The 14,789-nt window shown below is 38.1% G+C and overlaps 1 protein-coding gene and 1 pseudogene across 1 annotated transcript; one reads left to right on the top strand and one right to left on the bottom strand.

Annotated features, from left to right (window-relative positions):
- Positions 1-520: 520 nt before the first annotated feature.
- On the top strand, positions 521-2,113 carry LOC113780110. The gene is made up of 4 exons (XM_027325927.1): positions 521-526; positions 568-1,205; positions 1,369-1,534; positions 1,598-2,113. Exons 1-4 carry the CDS (start codon positions 521-523, stop codon positions 2,111-2,113), a joined length of 1,326 nt encoding a protein of 441 aa, XP_027181728.1.
- A 4,755-nt stretch (positions 2,114-6,868) lies between these two features.
- LOC113780111 lies at positions 6,869-14,461 on the bottom strand (annotated as a pseudogene).
- Between the last annotated feature and the right edge of the window lie 328 nt (positions 14,462-14,789).

Here is a 14,789-nt window from a genome sequence, read left to right on the forward strand (position 1 = left end):
TGTAGCTGGGAAATAGCTTTGATTTACGTTGCTTTTTTGTGGTTGAAATGAAAATATACAACATTTTTTTCATTTTGTTTTGGATAAGATTCATATGGTTGCCCTTTTTTTTTTTCCTTTTTATTAGAGGCCTGCAGTCTAATATTTCGGTAAGAAAAATAATGGCACTTTATTTTTCTGAAATTTTGGTAATGCCAACCTAGTACCTTATTGCAGTCTTTTTATTATTATTATTTAATTGAAGATTAGAAGGAAATTTTTATGGCCCACCTAGTAGGCCAGTACCCCATGTGAATCACTGACAAGGATACGGAGTTGGCCGTCATTCAATGTGAATTCATCGGTTGAACTTTCTGTCCTCTCATTTGAGAAGATGCCAAGCAAACGCACAAGATCATCACAGCTGGAGAGAGATGGGCGAAGATCCTAACAGTTATCAGAGAAATGGAAGAAAAACAACTTGAGCATTTCAGTCATGAGGAACACCCTCTCATCCTGAGTGAGTTGCGGTAGGAAAACGATGACGGTAGTACTGATCGAAAGTCAGTAGTCTGTTATGGGTGTCAGGAGCAAATCTTGGATCCTGCAGCATACTGCTGCTTCCGCTGTGATTTCTTTCTCCACAAAAGATGTGCGGAACTTCCGCGACAAATTAGGCTTCCGATGCATTCCCAGCATGACTTAGTCCTCCATGGGAAGCCACCTTATTCTTCTCGTTGTTGTTTCTGTAATGCGTGTGGCCAAGATGATTGGAAGTTTTTCACCTACCACTGTTCCTCCTGCGAATTTGATCTGGATGTGTCGTGTGCTATTTTGGAGCCGCGGGAAATTGAGCTCGATTGTCATGACCACCCTCTTGTACAACTACAAAAAAAAGCTTCTTTCTTGTGTGATGCTTGCGGTAAGGTTGATGAAGATTCATCATATCTGTGCACTATTTGTCCATTTTGGATCCACAAAAAATGCGCCTTGCGACCAACAACTGTGAAGCACAAGGATCATAATCACCCACTCCATCTGGCTTATTCTCTTCCGTCTGACTACCGTAAATTTCCACAACAATGCTCTGTTTGTTGGAAAAAGGTACGTCTGCGTGATTGGGTCTATTATTGCGGTCCTTGCAGATACTTCGTCCACATTACATGCGTTGTGATCTCTCAAAAGGATGAAGAGCAGCTAAGTGAAGATAATGAATATCCTATCTCGTAAGAGCTTTTCTTTGTCTTGCTTGCTATTGTTAACGCAATGGTTGATTCTTTAGCGCCTTTTTCCCCTCAAAAAATTTAGTTTTTTGCCCTTTTACCATAATCATTATGAAATATTTTTTGGCATTCTATCCTCTGAATTTCTTGCCTTATGGGTTGTTAGAGGAGAACAAGATCAAAATGTGGCGAAACTACCATCTAGTAACGCGGCTCAGGAATTGATCGCCCGTTTTCTTCTCCAGGAAGATGAGATGAGTAGCAGTAATGACTCAAGCAAATCGAATATTCCAGAAAAGATATTTCTGATATCGCACAGGAAGCATCCGCTTGTTCTTTCAGAGTAAGTACAGAACTTAGATGAGATAAGGTGTACTACTAGTGATGATGATCAGGAAGAAGCAAAAGCATTATTGCTAGTATGTGACCGGTGCATTGAACCTATTTGCTCATCTGATGATCTTCAATACTATGCTTGTGTCGAGTGTGGTTACTTTGTCCATTTAACTTGTTCTAAGCTTCCCCCTGAATTGCACATTCCAAAGCATCCCCAGCACCCATTTTCCTTGACGTGTAAATCGAGTGCAGTTGGTGTTTTTAAATGCGAAGCATGTCGCTTAGAGACCAATGCTAGCTTCTATAATTGTGAACCTTGTGAACTAAGTATTTGTATCAAGTGTGCGAGTGCTAGCATGATGACGAGTAGTGTCAAGCACGATGGTCACAAGAAGCACCTCTTGACTCAATTTCAAAGTTCAGATCCCATACGTTGCACGTCATGCGGCTATCCATGTGGAGGTGGTTTTGGGTTTGCTTGTGAGGATTTCAAAGTTCAGTCTATGTGTGCTATGACTGTGCTGTGCTACCTCCTACAACCACACAGAGATGGGACAAGCACCCGCTTCTCCTGATATATCCTCCGTATTTCGAGCATCCTGAGGAATTCTACTGTGTGCTCTGCGAAACAGAAATCAACCCAAATCATTGGATGTATCACTGTCGTGAATGCGACTACTCATTGCATCCATTGTGCGTTCCCCAAATTGGGAGGTTCAGACGTAGGAAATATGGACGCTCCCTGAATGTGAATAATCATTCTCATCCTCTCACTCATGTTCCCGAAGCAAAATACAAACCCTTTTGAGGGAGCTGCGACAACAGGAGGTTGGATTGGAAACCGGCTTTCGAATGCGAATCTTGCAGATTTTATCTCTGCCCATTTTGTGCTCTCGAAAGGGAATTGACTGATGATGAAGAATGACACTTTCTGTGTTTTTGTAACTGATTTTCACTTATATATTTATGAATTACTTGGGTGTTCAAATAAAGTAATTAGTCAACTTGCAGATCACACTAGTTTTTTGGTGTTGTCTTTTGTTAATCTATTATTTCCGTAATTTATGCAACAGATCTCTTTTTAATACCCCAATAATTGGTAATTGCACTCCCCATCTTCCTTTCCTATCCGAACCACTCAATATTTAATAAAATACAATAAGAGTGAAAGGTAAAGATAATTGATTAAAAAGTTCAAATGAAATGTTATTTCAAGCATGAAAATGCAATTATTAACTTCCACTATATGTATAAGGTATAGAACTTTCTGATTATTCTTTGAAGGATTGTTGTTCTTTTCCTTTTGTTTCTTCGTTTTTCATTTTATATATAGATGAATATAGATATAGCATTTACATGCTTAGAATTGAAGTTAATTTGAAACAAATCTCTATACTTATATTGTGGAATTAACAATACAAATTTTCCCAAAGAGAGACAACTTCCCCACTTCCAACTAATTCCCACTTTCAAATTCCTCAATTGCCGTTTTTACTAGCTAAATTTCGAATTTCAACAATGCACCAAAGAGGAGTGTTGCTGCCCCCATTGCTGGAGGTTCAACTTCCAGATTTTATATTGTTATGTCAAAGTTTTTTTTTTTTTAATGTCAAAGTTATCCTTCTCTAGTTGATTTGTAACTTAGACTTGAAATTGAAAGGAGTATTTTTGCCATCTTTACAAAAATTGCTGTGAAATAAAATTGGAATAATGGCAGCATCATTTACCTTAGGCGAAAATTGGAGATTTTGGAAGAGTAAGAGACTATTGCAGATTTTTCATTCATACTTGTCTACACTGAATATTCCGACTAATGATAGTTTCAAGTATCTTATCACTTTGATAAGATTTTAGCCAACAACCTGAGTTTATGTTTTGAAACAACAGGCTAATGCTTGTAGCCGCATGTCATCTCAAAGCAAAAAAAAAAAAAAAAAAAAGAAACAATAAGGATTAAGTCATGTTATTTGATTTGGGTGATTTCACAAAATATTACTTGTTCTGTTTAATGATAGTTTCAAGTAATTTATCACTTGCATAACTGATTTTAGCCAACAAAACCTAAGATTATTTTTTCAAGCAACAATATAATGCTTGTAGCCACACGTCATCTGAAAGGAAAAAAAAAAAAAAAACAATTATGGATCACAAACATTACTTAACTGAGTATAATTATCTCTGATAGGAAAATGAGGAAATATATATTTCTCATGTCACACTATTTTTATTCCTCTTCATAGATGATTATAATTAAGCCCATTGATCTGATTAGTACATATGCGAATTATAACTCAACAAAATTGCAATTAAAAGAGAATCGAGTTCAATAAAGCTACTCACCAAGTTGTGCAATTAAAATTCAAACTCTAACTCGCATTGACTACATATGAGCCAAATTTGTAAAGCTCGAATATGTCAACAAGTTCAAACTCAAACTCTATATGCTAGGCTCAAGAGCTCATCAAGGATTTTGCTCTAAAAGCAAGAAGGGGGTTGGAAAAAATTGTACTCAAAAGTTCATCACACTTTATATATGTAGGATATTTTTTTATGTGTGAAGTGCTGATTATAACCCTTGCCTAAAATTATATAAAACATTAATCTATATTACTTAAGTTTGGTTGAATTCAATTGAACCAGATCTATTCACATTTGAATTTGAGAGCTCAAATATTTTAGCTTAAGTTTGAGTAATCCACAGCCTTAGCTCCACTTGATTCGTTCATTTGCACCCCTAATAGCATCAGTTACATCTAATAATTCAAAAATAACATACAAGTAGAACATACTCACATTCAATGGCATTTCAATCTAAAACCTCTAATATCTATGCACCACATTAGTGAATTTTAACTAATAGAATGTTAATTTATGTTAGCAAACTCAGAAGAAATAATTTTTTCCAATTTCTTCAAGCCCAAGCAGATTACAAAGATGTCAATGCCAAAGAATTCGAAAGAATTGCAGAATTAAATGAAGCCAAAGAATATTATTAAAAAAAACTTAAAAGGTACTCTGGTAGAAGTATTCTTTGGGTTTTCTAGCAAAATGTCGCATCACCAGAACTATGAATAAATTGCCCAAACAAGCCACCCCAAGGCTTAATCTCTCTCTATCGTTTCAACAACATATACAAAAATTAGCCTCAACAAAAGGTAACCGCAGAGCGATCACCATCTAAGCATTGGAAAGATGCGCCGTAACAACATGATGTCCAACCTCTATTTCTTGACATTTAAATGTCAGCTGCAAGAAAGTTCTGAGATAAAGTAACCCGCCAAAAAACACCCCAGTAAGTATCCACTTCTTTTTCTCACGCATTGGGAAATTACATTGATTTTCTGCCAGCCAAAAACATCTTAACATCTTAAGAAAAGCTAATGCTCTTGTAAAAGATAATTCCAGTACTGTACTGAAAGTGTTCTCAGAGGTGCACGCCCTAGTGTGAGGAACATGAAAAACGCCCCTGGGGAGCAGAGAGAGATAGAGGCATCCTCAGGCGTACCCCCAATGCATGGGGCGTTACCCCCCCCCCCCCCCCAAAAAAACCTCCAGGACCAACTTACCACGCTTTGGACCTCTTCTGCAAAAACTCCATAGCACCAAAGTACTGGTTTTTGACACACCAAAGAAACTATCATGAAAAGAATGTAAAATTTGAAACTTTACTCAAAAAAGATTTCATGTACATAAAGTGTAGGAGATCATGTTGGTGAACCATGAACGCACAAAGCATTAGCAGAAGGAATATTTGAAAAGCAAAGGAGAGAAGAATAAGTAATTGTCCGAGATTTTTGAAGATTTGAGGAACGGCGGTGCTTCTCAATTCTTATGATTTCAAAAGCTATGGATTCTTTTTCAATTTTAAAATTGGGCAAATTACATTTTACCCCCCTATAATTTAGCATTTTTCTACATAACTCCCATATGGTTTCAAAAGCTATACATAACCCTCTCATGGTTTGGATTAAAATGCCAAAGTAATGGAAATAGTCATTCGTAACGGAACTTCTAAAAATGTCGAAATTACCCCTAAAATACATCACACACTAACCCCCTTATGGTTTAATACTTTACCATATAATTCCCTTATAGTTTAATACTTTACTATATAATCCCCTTATAATTTTCAAAATATATACATAACCCCTCTTGGTTAATAAATAATTTTCAACTTTACATAAGGGTATTTTTGACATTTTAGGTGACTTCGTTACGAATGATTATTCCCGTCACTTTGACACTTTAATCCAAATCATGAGGGGATTATATATAATTTTTGAAACCATAAGGGGGTTATGTAAAAAAATACTAAACCACAGAGGAGTAAAGTGGGATTTGCCCTTCAAAATTTAGTGTAATAAACTGTTCAGCAAATAAATAACTATGAGAAAAAACAGTGAACATCTTAAGAAAAGTTGGAGAATTCACACACATACTTTTCTAAGTATACGATTATATTATAGTCAAAAGGCAAAAAATCTATTAAAGAAGCAAAAAGAACTACACCTGCAACTTAACTGCATGGCTGACACATATAAATTGAAGTTCTACTAAGGTGTTCCTAGAAATGATTTGAACTACCATTGAAACAAATAAAAGCACAAGAAACAATTCTAAATGTTAAGCAATACAACAAAACTCATTGAATATCTTAGCATGATCTGAAGTTCCAATACACAATGAGAAGAACCATATGAACTGCTACCAATTAGATAGAAGTCCACCAAATGTAATGAATACACCCAAGAAAATATAATAAGAAGACCTAATGGAAAGTGTTATTTCAGAGTAGGAGTGGCAAAGAAAATCTTCTAGTCAGAGAGAATTCTGTTGCAACATCCTCGGAAACAATTCAGTATTCACTCAAATTTTCAGCTTTCCTCTTTGCAAGTATCTAACAAGTCATCTCTCCCTGAACAAAATTTTGTAAGGCATGAACATAACTCAAACTAACCATATTATTCACTAACTTATAGTATTTGTCAAAATTAATTCCATAAACAGTTCCTCCCAATTTAAGCTGCTAGCTACGTCTTCCTGACCATTGCCTTTTACTTGCAGGATTGCAATGAATATTTAGGAGGACTTAAAAGGTAGAATAGTTAACACTAAGCTGGGAAACGCTTTTGGATCATCTAATTTGAGGAGAAAATGAGGAACATGAGGAGAAAAAACTTTATGTAGGAGAAAGATGTATATATCTTTTCACATAATTTTAATACAGTCCAAAATCCACGAATTCCATTATTAACAAAGAAAAACAGTCTTCACCTACTAACAGAGTCTCCAAGTATTTGAAGAAGCATCAAGAAGATAAGCCTAAACAACTACTCTTCTATGCAAACGGAATGCTCTTCCGTTCTAACAATCATGTTAAATTGCAATAACACAGAAGTTAAGTTAAGCAGACCACCAGGCTTAAGATGCAGACCCTTCACTTTGACAATGATCTTCTCAAGAAAGGTCAAGTGAAGTCAGTTGAAATTGCTCAAATTGAATAATATGTACATACATTGCCACAGGCAGACTGAGGATTGTTCAGCTGGTCCATAGTAAGTTCCAACTTCACTTTCTCCTCCGCTTCAGCCTGCCCACAAGTGCAATTTTTGCAGGCATTCCTAGTTTTTCCAACTTCACAATCACCTACAGCATGAAATTTTTGGCAGCTCAGTGTAATATCAGAAACGAGGATAAAACATTTCAGAAGCTACGTCAGAAATGCCGCAGCTAGAATAAAGCTGTCTTACCCACAGGCAGCTGTGGTTTCTTCAAATCCTCATCACTTAGCAGGGTATCTGTTGGGGAAACCGGGTAATTTCCCACTCAAAATACAACTAGTGATTAAACCGATTCAGTAATTCCCAGGAAAGATCGTCGAAACAATCTCCTTAGGCAGAATTACCATTCCAAGTAAATTCCCAGGAAAGGCTGGAGGGGTCACAAGCGGTCCCACTTAAAACCCAGTCTCCTAGACAGAACTTACGTGCACGGTGTATTATCACAACTATACCCGTGTATACATAAATAATACGTACACACGAATAAGAAAAATACACCCAAATGAATCGTATAAAACACTACAAATAAACCCGATAGACAAATATATTGAATACTATACTACTACAGAAAAGAAACTACTAAATAAATGCGGAACAAATAAAAGAGATATGGAAAGAACGCACCCGAAAATTGATAACGGAGTTCGGCCAATTTTGCCTATCTCCGAGCACCACTCAAGCGACCTGCTTTTATAATTTAGGAGAGAAGAAAGAATACAAAGAATTACAAAATCCTTATGGTGTAATTCTTTGTTGTTCTTGGTACAATTCAATTGGAAAGCTTGAGAGCTATTTATAGCTCTCAAGCTAAGCTTCTTCCAATAACCCAACCGATGTGGGATTAAATTGTGCCAAAGAGAAGTCAACAATGTTGGCTTCCAAATTCAAGAATTGAGGCTGCCAACATTTGTTGAAAACAATCTCCACCTTGGCATAATTTTTAGTCCCACCCAAAAAAAAAAAAACAAACGGTCCTTGCGGTACTTCCAAATTTTGGGCCCTCAGGCGCCAATTCAAATGTGCAGGATGTTGACCAAGTCTAAACAATGTTCAAACTTGGACCTTGTAACCACCTTGGTCAGCATATCTGCAGGATTCTCCGTAGTCCGAATCTTCTGGAGAAAAATCTCCTCTTCTTCGAGAATTTCCCGCACAAAGTGATAGCGAACATCAATGTGCTTCGTTCTTGCGTGAAAGACTTGGTTCTTTGCTAAGTGAATAGCACTCTGACTGTCACAAAACACGTCAATGTGTTTTTGACTAACTCCCAAGTCTTCAAGCAATCCTTGAAGCCAAATTGCCTCCTTCACAGCTTCTGTAATCGCCATGTACTCAGCCTCCGTTGTTGACAAAGCCACCGTTGACTGCAAAGTAGACTTCCAACTAACTGGCGCCTTGGCAAATGTGAACAAGTAGCCAGTTGTAGAACGTCGCTTATCCAAATCACCTGCATAGTCAGAATCACAATATCCAACTACACATTGACCAAGTGATTTATCCTGCTCAAATACTAATCCAACATCTACGGTATTTTAAATATACCGTAGAATCCATTTCACAGCTTGCCAATGACCCTTACCCCGATCATGCATAAACCTGCTTACCACACTAACTGCTTGTGAAATGTCGGGTCTCGTACATACCATTGCATACATCAAGCTACCAACTGCATTAGCATACGGGACTTTTGCCATGTATGCTCGCTCTTCATCCGTCTTTGGAGATAATAAGCTGCTAACTTTCAAATGAGGAGCAAGTGGAGTACTTACAAGTTTTGAATTTTCATTCATGCCAAAACGTTGTAGTACTTTCTTCAAATACTGCTTCTGTGTCAGACAAAGCTTGCCTCTCGTTCTATCCCTGCTTATCTCCATGCCGAGAATCTTCTTGGCTTCTCCCAAATCCTTCATCTCGAACTCTTTATTCAACTGAGCCTTCAATTTGTCAATTTCAACTTGGCTCTTTGATGCTATCAGCATATCATCAACATACAAGAGTAAGTAGACGTAGGACTCATCTCGTAACTTGCGCAAATACACACAGTGATCGTATTTGCTTCTTGTGTACTTCTGGCTCATCATGAACTGGTCAAATCGTTTGTACCATTGTCTCGGTGATTGTTTCAATCCGTACAACGATTTGCTCAGCTTACAAACCCAATTTTCTTTACCAGCAACCTTGAATCCATCTGGCTGAGCCATATAGATTTCCTCCTTCAAGTCACCGTGAAGGAACGCGGTCTTCACATCAAGTTGAGCTAGCTCCAAATTCAACTGTGCTACCAAGGCCAACAAAATTCTAATAGAGGAATGTTTAACAACTGGAGAAAATATCTCATTATAATCAACTCCCTCCTTCTGAGCGTAGCCTTTAGCCACCAATCTTACCTTGTAGCGAACATCAATCTTGTCAGGAAATCCTTCTTTCTTTGCAAATAGCCATTTGCATCCAATTACCTTCTTGCCCTTCGGTAGTTGTGTCAACTTCCACGTCTTGTTCTTCTGAAGAGATTGCATCTCTTCTTCCATAGCATCTTTCCATCTATCATTTTCTGTACTTCGAACTGCTTCAGAAAATGTGGATGGAACATCGTCAATAACCGGAAGTGCATAAGCCACCATGTCAACAAAACGAACAGATTTATGAATTTCTCGTCTTGCCCTATTGACGGCAATTGACTCTTGCTGCTGTTGAGGTTCTTGGGTTGAAACCTCTTCCTCATCTGACTCTTCTTCTGTCATGGGAGAGTCACTGAAGGTGCTGTTTGTTGGATTCACCATTATCTGCTCAAACTCCACCTGTTTCGGCGTACACTCCACCTGCTGCGGAGTACCACTGGTCCCATCTTGTGTTACCTTATTCAACATGACAGATTCGTCAAAGGTAACATCCCTGCTGATAATGGTCTTCTTTGCTTCTAGACACCACAAACGGTATCCCTTAACTCCAGCACTAAGGCCCATAAAGAGAGCCATCTTTGCACGTGGATCCAATTTTGATTCATTTACATGATAATATGCAGTAGAATCAAAAATACGCAAAGAATCATAATCTGTTGCAGGTTTTCCAGACCATACCTCTAATGGAGTCTTGTCACCGATTGCAGATGATGGAAAGCAATTAACGAGATGTTGAGCGTATGTCACAGCCTCAGCCCAAAACTTTCTGTCTAACTCAGCATTAGACAGCATGCAACATACTTTCTCCACTAGTGTTTTGTTCATACGCTCTGACACCCCATTCTGCTGCGGTATTTTTCTAACTGTGAAGTGCCGAACTATGCCACATTCTTGGCACATCTTCTGGAAGGGATCACTCTTGTATTCTTCACAGTTGTCTGTTCGGAGGATCTTGATCTTTCTTCCCGTCTGGTTTTCAACCTGAGCTTTCCATTTAAGGAAAATCCCTAGCACCTCATCCTTGCTCTTTAAAGTAAACACCCAAACTCTTCTGGAAAAATCATCAATAAAAGTGACAAAATAATACCTGCCACCAAGGAATGGAGTCTTGGCAGGTCCCCACACATCTGAGTGCACATAATCCAAGATACCCTTGGTATTATGGATACCAGTGCCAAATTTCACTCTTATTTGTTTTCCAGAACACAATGCTCACAAAATTCTAATTTGCAAACTTTCGTACCTTTCAATAATCCTTGTTTGGCAAGATTTTGCAAGGATTTTTCACCAGCATGTCCCAATCGCATGTGCCACAACTTTGTTGCCTCTGCATCCTTCTTGCTACTGGAAGATGTTGCTGCTGCTGCTGTCCCAACAACTGTACTACCTTGGTAGTAATACAGATTATTCTTCCTCATACCTTTCAACATCACAAGTACTCCCGAAGTTACTTTAAGAATTCCATCTCGCATCTTCACTTCCAGGCCTTTTGACTCCAAGAGTCCCAAGGAGATGAGATTCCTCTTCAAATTCGACACGTACCGAACATCCTTCAGGATTCTGGTGGATCCATCATGATTACGCAGCTTGATTGAACCTATCCCACATGTTTTACATGGATTGTCATTTCCCATGTACACAACTCCACCATCAAGTTCTTCAAATTCAAAGAACCACTCCCGCATGGGAGACATATGGTATGTACAAGTTGAATCCAAAATCCACTCATCTGGATGGGATGTTAAAGGTGATACAGCCAAAGAGAAATCTGATTCCGCATCACTTTTGTATTCTGCAATATTTACGTCTTGCGGAGCTTTCCCTTTCTTTTTAAATTTTGGACAGTCTTTCTTCCAGTGCCCTTTCTCATGACAGAAAGCACACTCATCTTTGGCAACTCTACTTTTCGATTTGGATCTTCCTCTTCTCCCCTTTGATTGGCTTTGTTGACGACCTCTTACCACTAACGCTTCATCTGCTGCAGCTACTTCCTTTTTCATTTTATCCTGCTTTCTCAATTCACGACTATATAAAGCAGAACATACAACATCTAAAGACACATTTTCCTTCCCATGAAGTAACGTAGTTTCCAAATGTTCAAATTCATCAGGAAGGGATGACAATAACATCAAAGCCAAATCTTCATCTTCAAAATTTATATCTAAGTTTAACAGGTCTGCTACTAACTGATTAAACATAGTGATATGTTCATTCATAGTAGTACCTGATTGGTAATCGAATCGGAACAATCTTTTCTTCATTAGGAGTTTATTCTGACCACTCTTCTTCAGAAATTTCCCCTCCAATGCCCTCCACAATTTCCATGCAGAAGTCTCGTTCTTGAAAGCATATTTTTGCTCTTTGGACAAACACGATCGAATAGTTCCGCATGCCAACCGATTTATGGTACTCCACTCCTTCTCTTCTATGTCATCTGGTTTCTTTTCTTCAATGGCAATGTCAAGACCCTGTTGGAAAAGGGAGTCCATGACTTCGCCTTGCCACATGCCGAAATGGCCAGTACCGTCAAATGTCTCCACCGCCACCTTCAAATTTGACATTGGAATTCTCGACCATGTGGACGAGGAAGCCGATGCCCCAGATATAATTCTTGACGTGGAAATTGTCAGATGCCATTACAGACTCAAATGATAGTATTCAATATAACAAATTACAAACAAGCCAAAGGACGAACCTTCGGCTCTGATACCACTTGTTGGGGAAACCGGTAATTTCCCACTCAAAAATACAACTAGTGATTAAACCGATTCAGTAATTTCCAGGAAAGATCGTCGAAACAATCTCCTTAGACAGAATTACCATTCCAAGTAAATTCCCAGGAAAGGCTGGAGGGGTCACAAACGGTCCCACTTAAAACCCAGTCTCCTAGACAGAACTTACGTGCATGGTGTATTATCACAACTATACCCGTGTATACATAAATAATACGTACACACGAATAAGAAAATACACCCAAGAGAATCGTATAATACACTATAAATAAACCCGGCAAATATAGACAAATATATTGAATACTATATTACTACAGAAAAGAAACTACTAAATAAATGCGGAACAAATAAAAGAGATATGGAAAGAACGCACCCGAAAAATTGATAACGGAGTTCGGCCAATTTTGCCTATTCTCCGAGCACCACTCAAGCAGCCTGCTTTTATAAATTTTGGGAGAAGAAAGACTTACAAAAGAATTACAAAATCCTTTTTGGTGTAATTCTTTTGTTTTCTTTTTCTTTTGGTACATCTCAATTGGGAAGCTTGAGAGCTATTTATAGCTCTCAAGCTAAGTTTCTTCCAATAACCCAACCGATGTGGGATTAAATTGTGCCAAAGAGAAGTCAACAATGTTGGCTTCCAAATTCAAGAATTGAGGCTGCCAACATTTGTTGAAATTCAACAGTATCCTCATCTATCAAGTCCGTATCATCATCAATCTGGACTGCAGGTAAACTTTTTGTTTGTTTCTTTAGAGAAAAGTATGAACCAATCTTCCAAGAAGACTTTTTGCCCAAAATCTCTTCAAGAGCATCACAAAACCTCTCGCAAGGGAATAGACTGAGAAGTCAGGTGCACCAGCACTGATCCACCAGGCATTAAGATTCTTGAGATCTCCAGAAACAATGCATCATCTGGAAACTCAGATGACTTGCTGATGACCGCAACAACATCGGTGGATGAAGATTCAACTGGCACTGCACCTGTTATACATAAAAATTAAATAGACCAAGTGAATAACAGCTGTAACTTCAAGAGTGATAGCTTTGGTTCTAGGTGGTAAATGCTAGATAGCCCAGAACTATCAGTTAAATAATTCCTGATAAAGCCCAGAGGAACTGGGAAGGTAACTATTGGCAACAAATTGCTAATAGCCCAATGTCAAAGATTTAAGTTACCACATGACATTGGATTGGAATAACAATAGCACTATGGAATCAGCAACTACATCAAAAACAATCTCTTCTAACATAATCATAAAAAACAAACCTGTACAACATACTCACTTCTTTACACCCAAATTTTATTTTAGCGGCTGGTTTTTGAATAGAAAACAAAATCTCACTGCGTTTAGAAGATGCCATCACATGATTACAAGGCCTGTCCCAACTCTAAACCATCATATATTACAATCAGATGCCCACTTAAGACAACAAGTCTCTTGCTGGAAGCCTTGCCTAATTTGTATAAATAGACTGCTAAAACTGCCAGCCCAGAATACTCTGCACCCATATACTCAAAGACGCCACCACTAGTGCGTCGTCATAAGGAAATACATAGCATTCTCCAAATGACGAACCTACACAAAGCTATAAATACAGTGCAAAAAAAAAAAAAGAAACATACAGAAAACAGTGTATTACTTAGCCAAAAAATCCCAAATAAAACATTGCATAGATAAATATACTTAAAACAGGGAGGGGAACAAGAAAAAAGCATCAGCAGCAGTCAACTAAGGTGCATAACCATCAGTGAGCAAGTTCAAGCAACACCAATCTTCAGTGAAACTAACTAATTTAATGGAATCAATAAAGAATGAATATAGTCTAAATCACTAGGTATACTACATTAGAGGTGATACGCATCATCTGCTGTATAGAGGTCGCAGAGTAGTAGAATTGGAATTTACCAAAGAAAGAATACAACTAAACAGAACCAACCAGATACACAAATACTAGATGCAAAAGATAAATAAGTTACTCTGCAATGAAGCTTGAGTGATGATCAGAGGATCAATTTGAGTAATCGCTTCTTTATTCACCATCCTTAGTGCATTCGAAATTTCACCAACCTGCAGGACCACTTGCTCCGTAAGAGTTGACAGGGGAAACACTTCGAGAGAGTTTACCAAAGAGCCCAAATATGTAAGTCAGGAATCCAATTCATGACTCAAAAACTTAAGCCATTAGGTCTTGGACCTTTACTTACATATTAACCATTCTTTCTCCATCTCTCGAATCAATGTGGGACGTAACCCTTTTCTCATGAACCTAGCAAATCTCCCCTTTCATGAATAACCCCCACATTAAACCCAGATTTACAAGTTCTTCTTTGAACCCACTTTAATACTCAACGCAAACCTACCTTATCAACTAAGGTCACCTCTTTTCTCAATCATGGACTCACGCTTCTTCAACATCTAAACTGCATTCTGGATTCCTGCCAATCCTTAGCTTCTTGGTTTAACACCAATCGGACCCCCTGCCAAACCTACGGCACACTTGGTCCAACACGAACCAAACTTCTTGACACTTCAATCCACCACCAAGAAAAAAAAT

The sequence above is a fragment of the Coffea eugenioides genome, chromosome 8 (genome assembly GCF_003713205.1).
Source record: "Coffea eugenioides isolate CCC68of chromosome 8, Ceug_1.0, whole genome shotgun sequence".
NCBI lineage: Eukaryota > Viridiplantae > Streptophyta > Magnoliopsida > Gentianales > Rubiaceae > Coffea > Coffea eugenioides.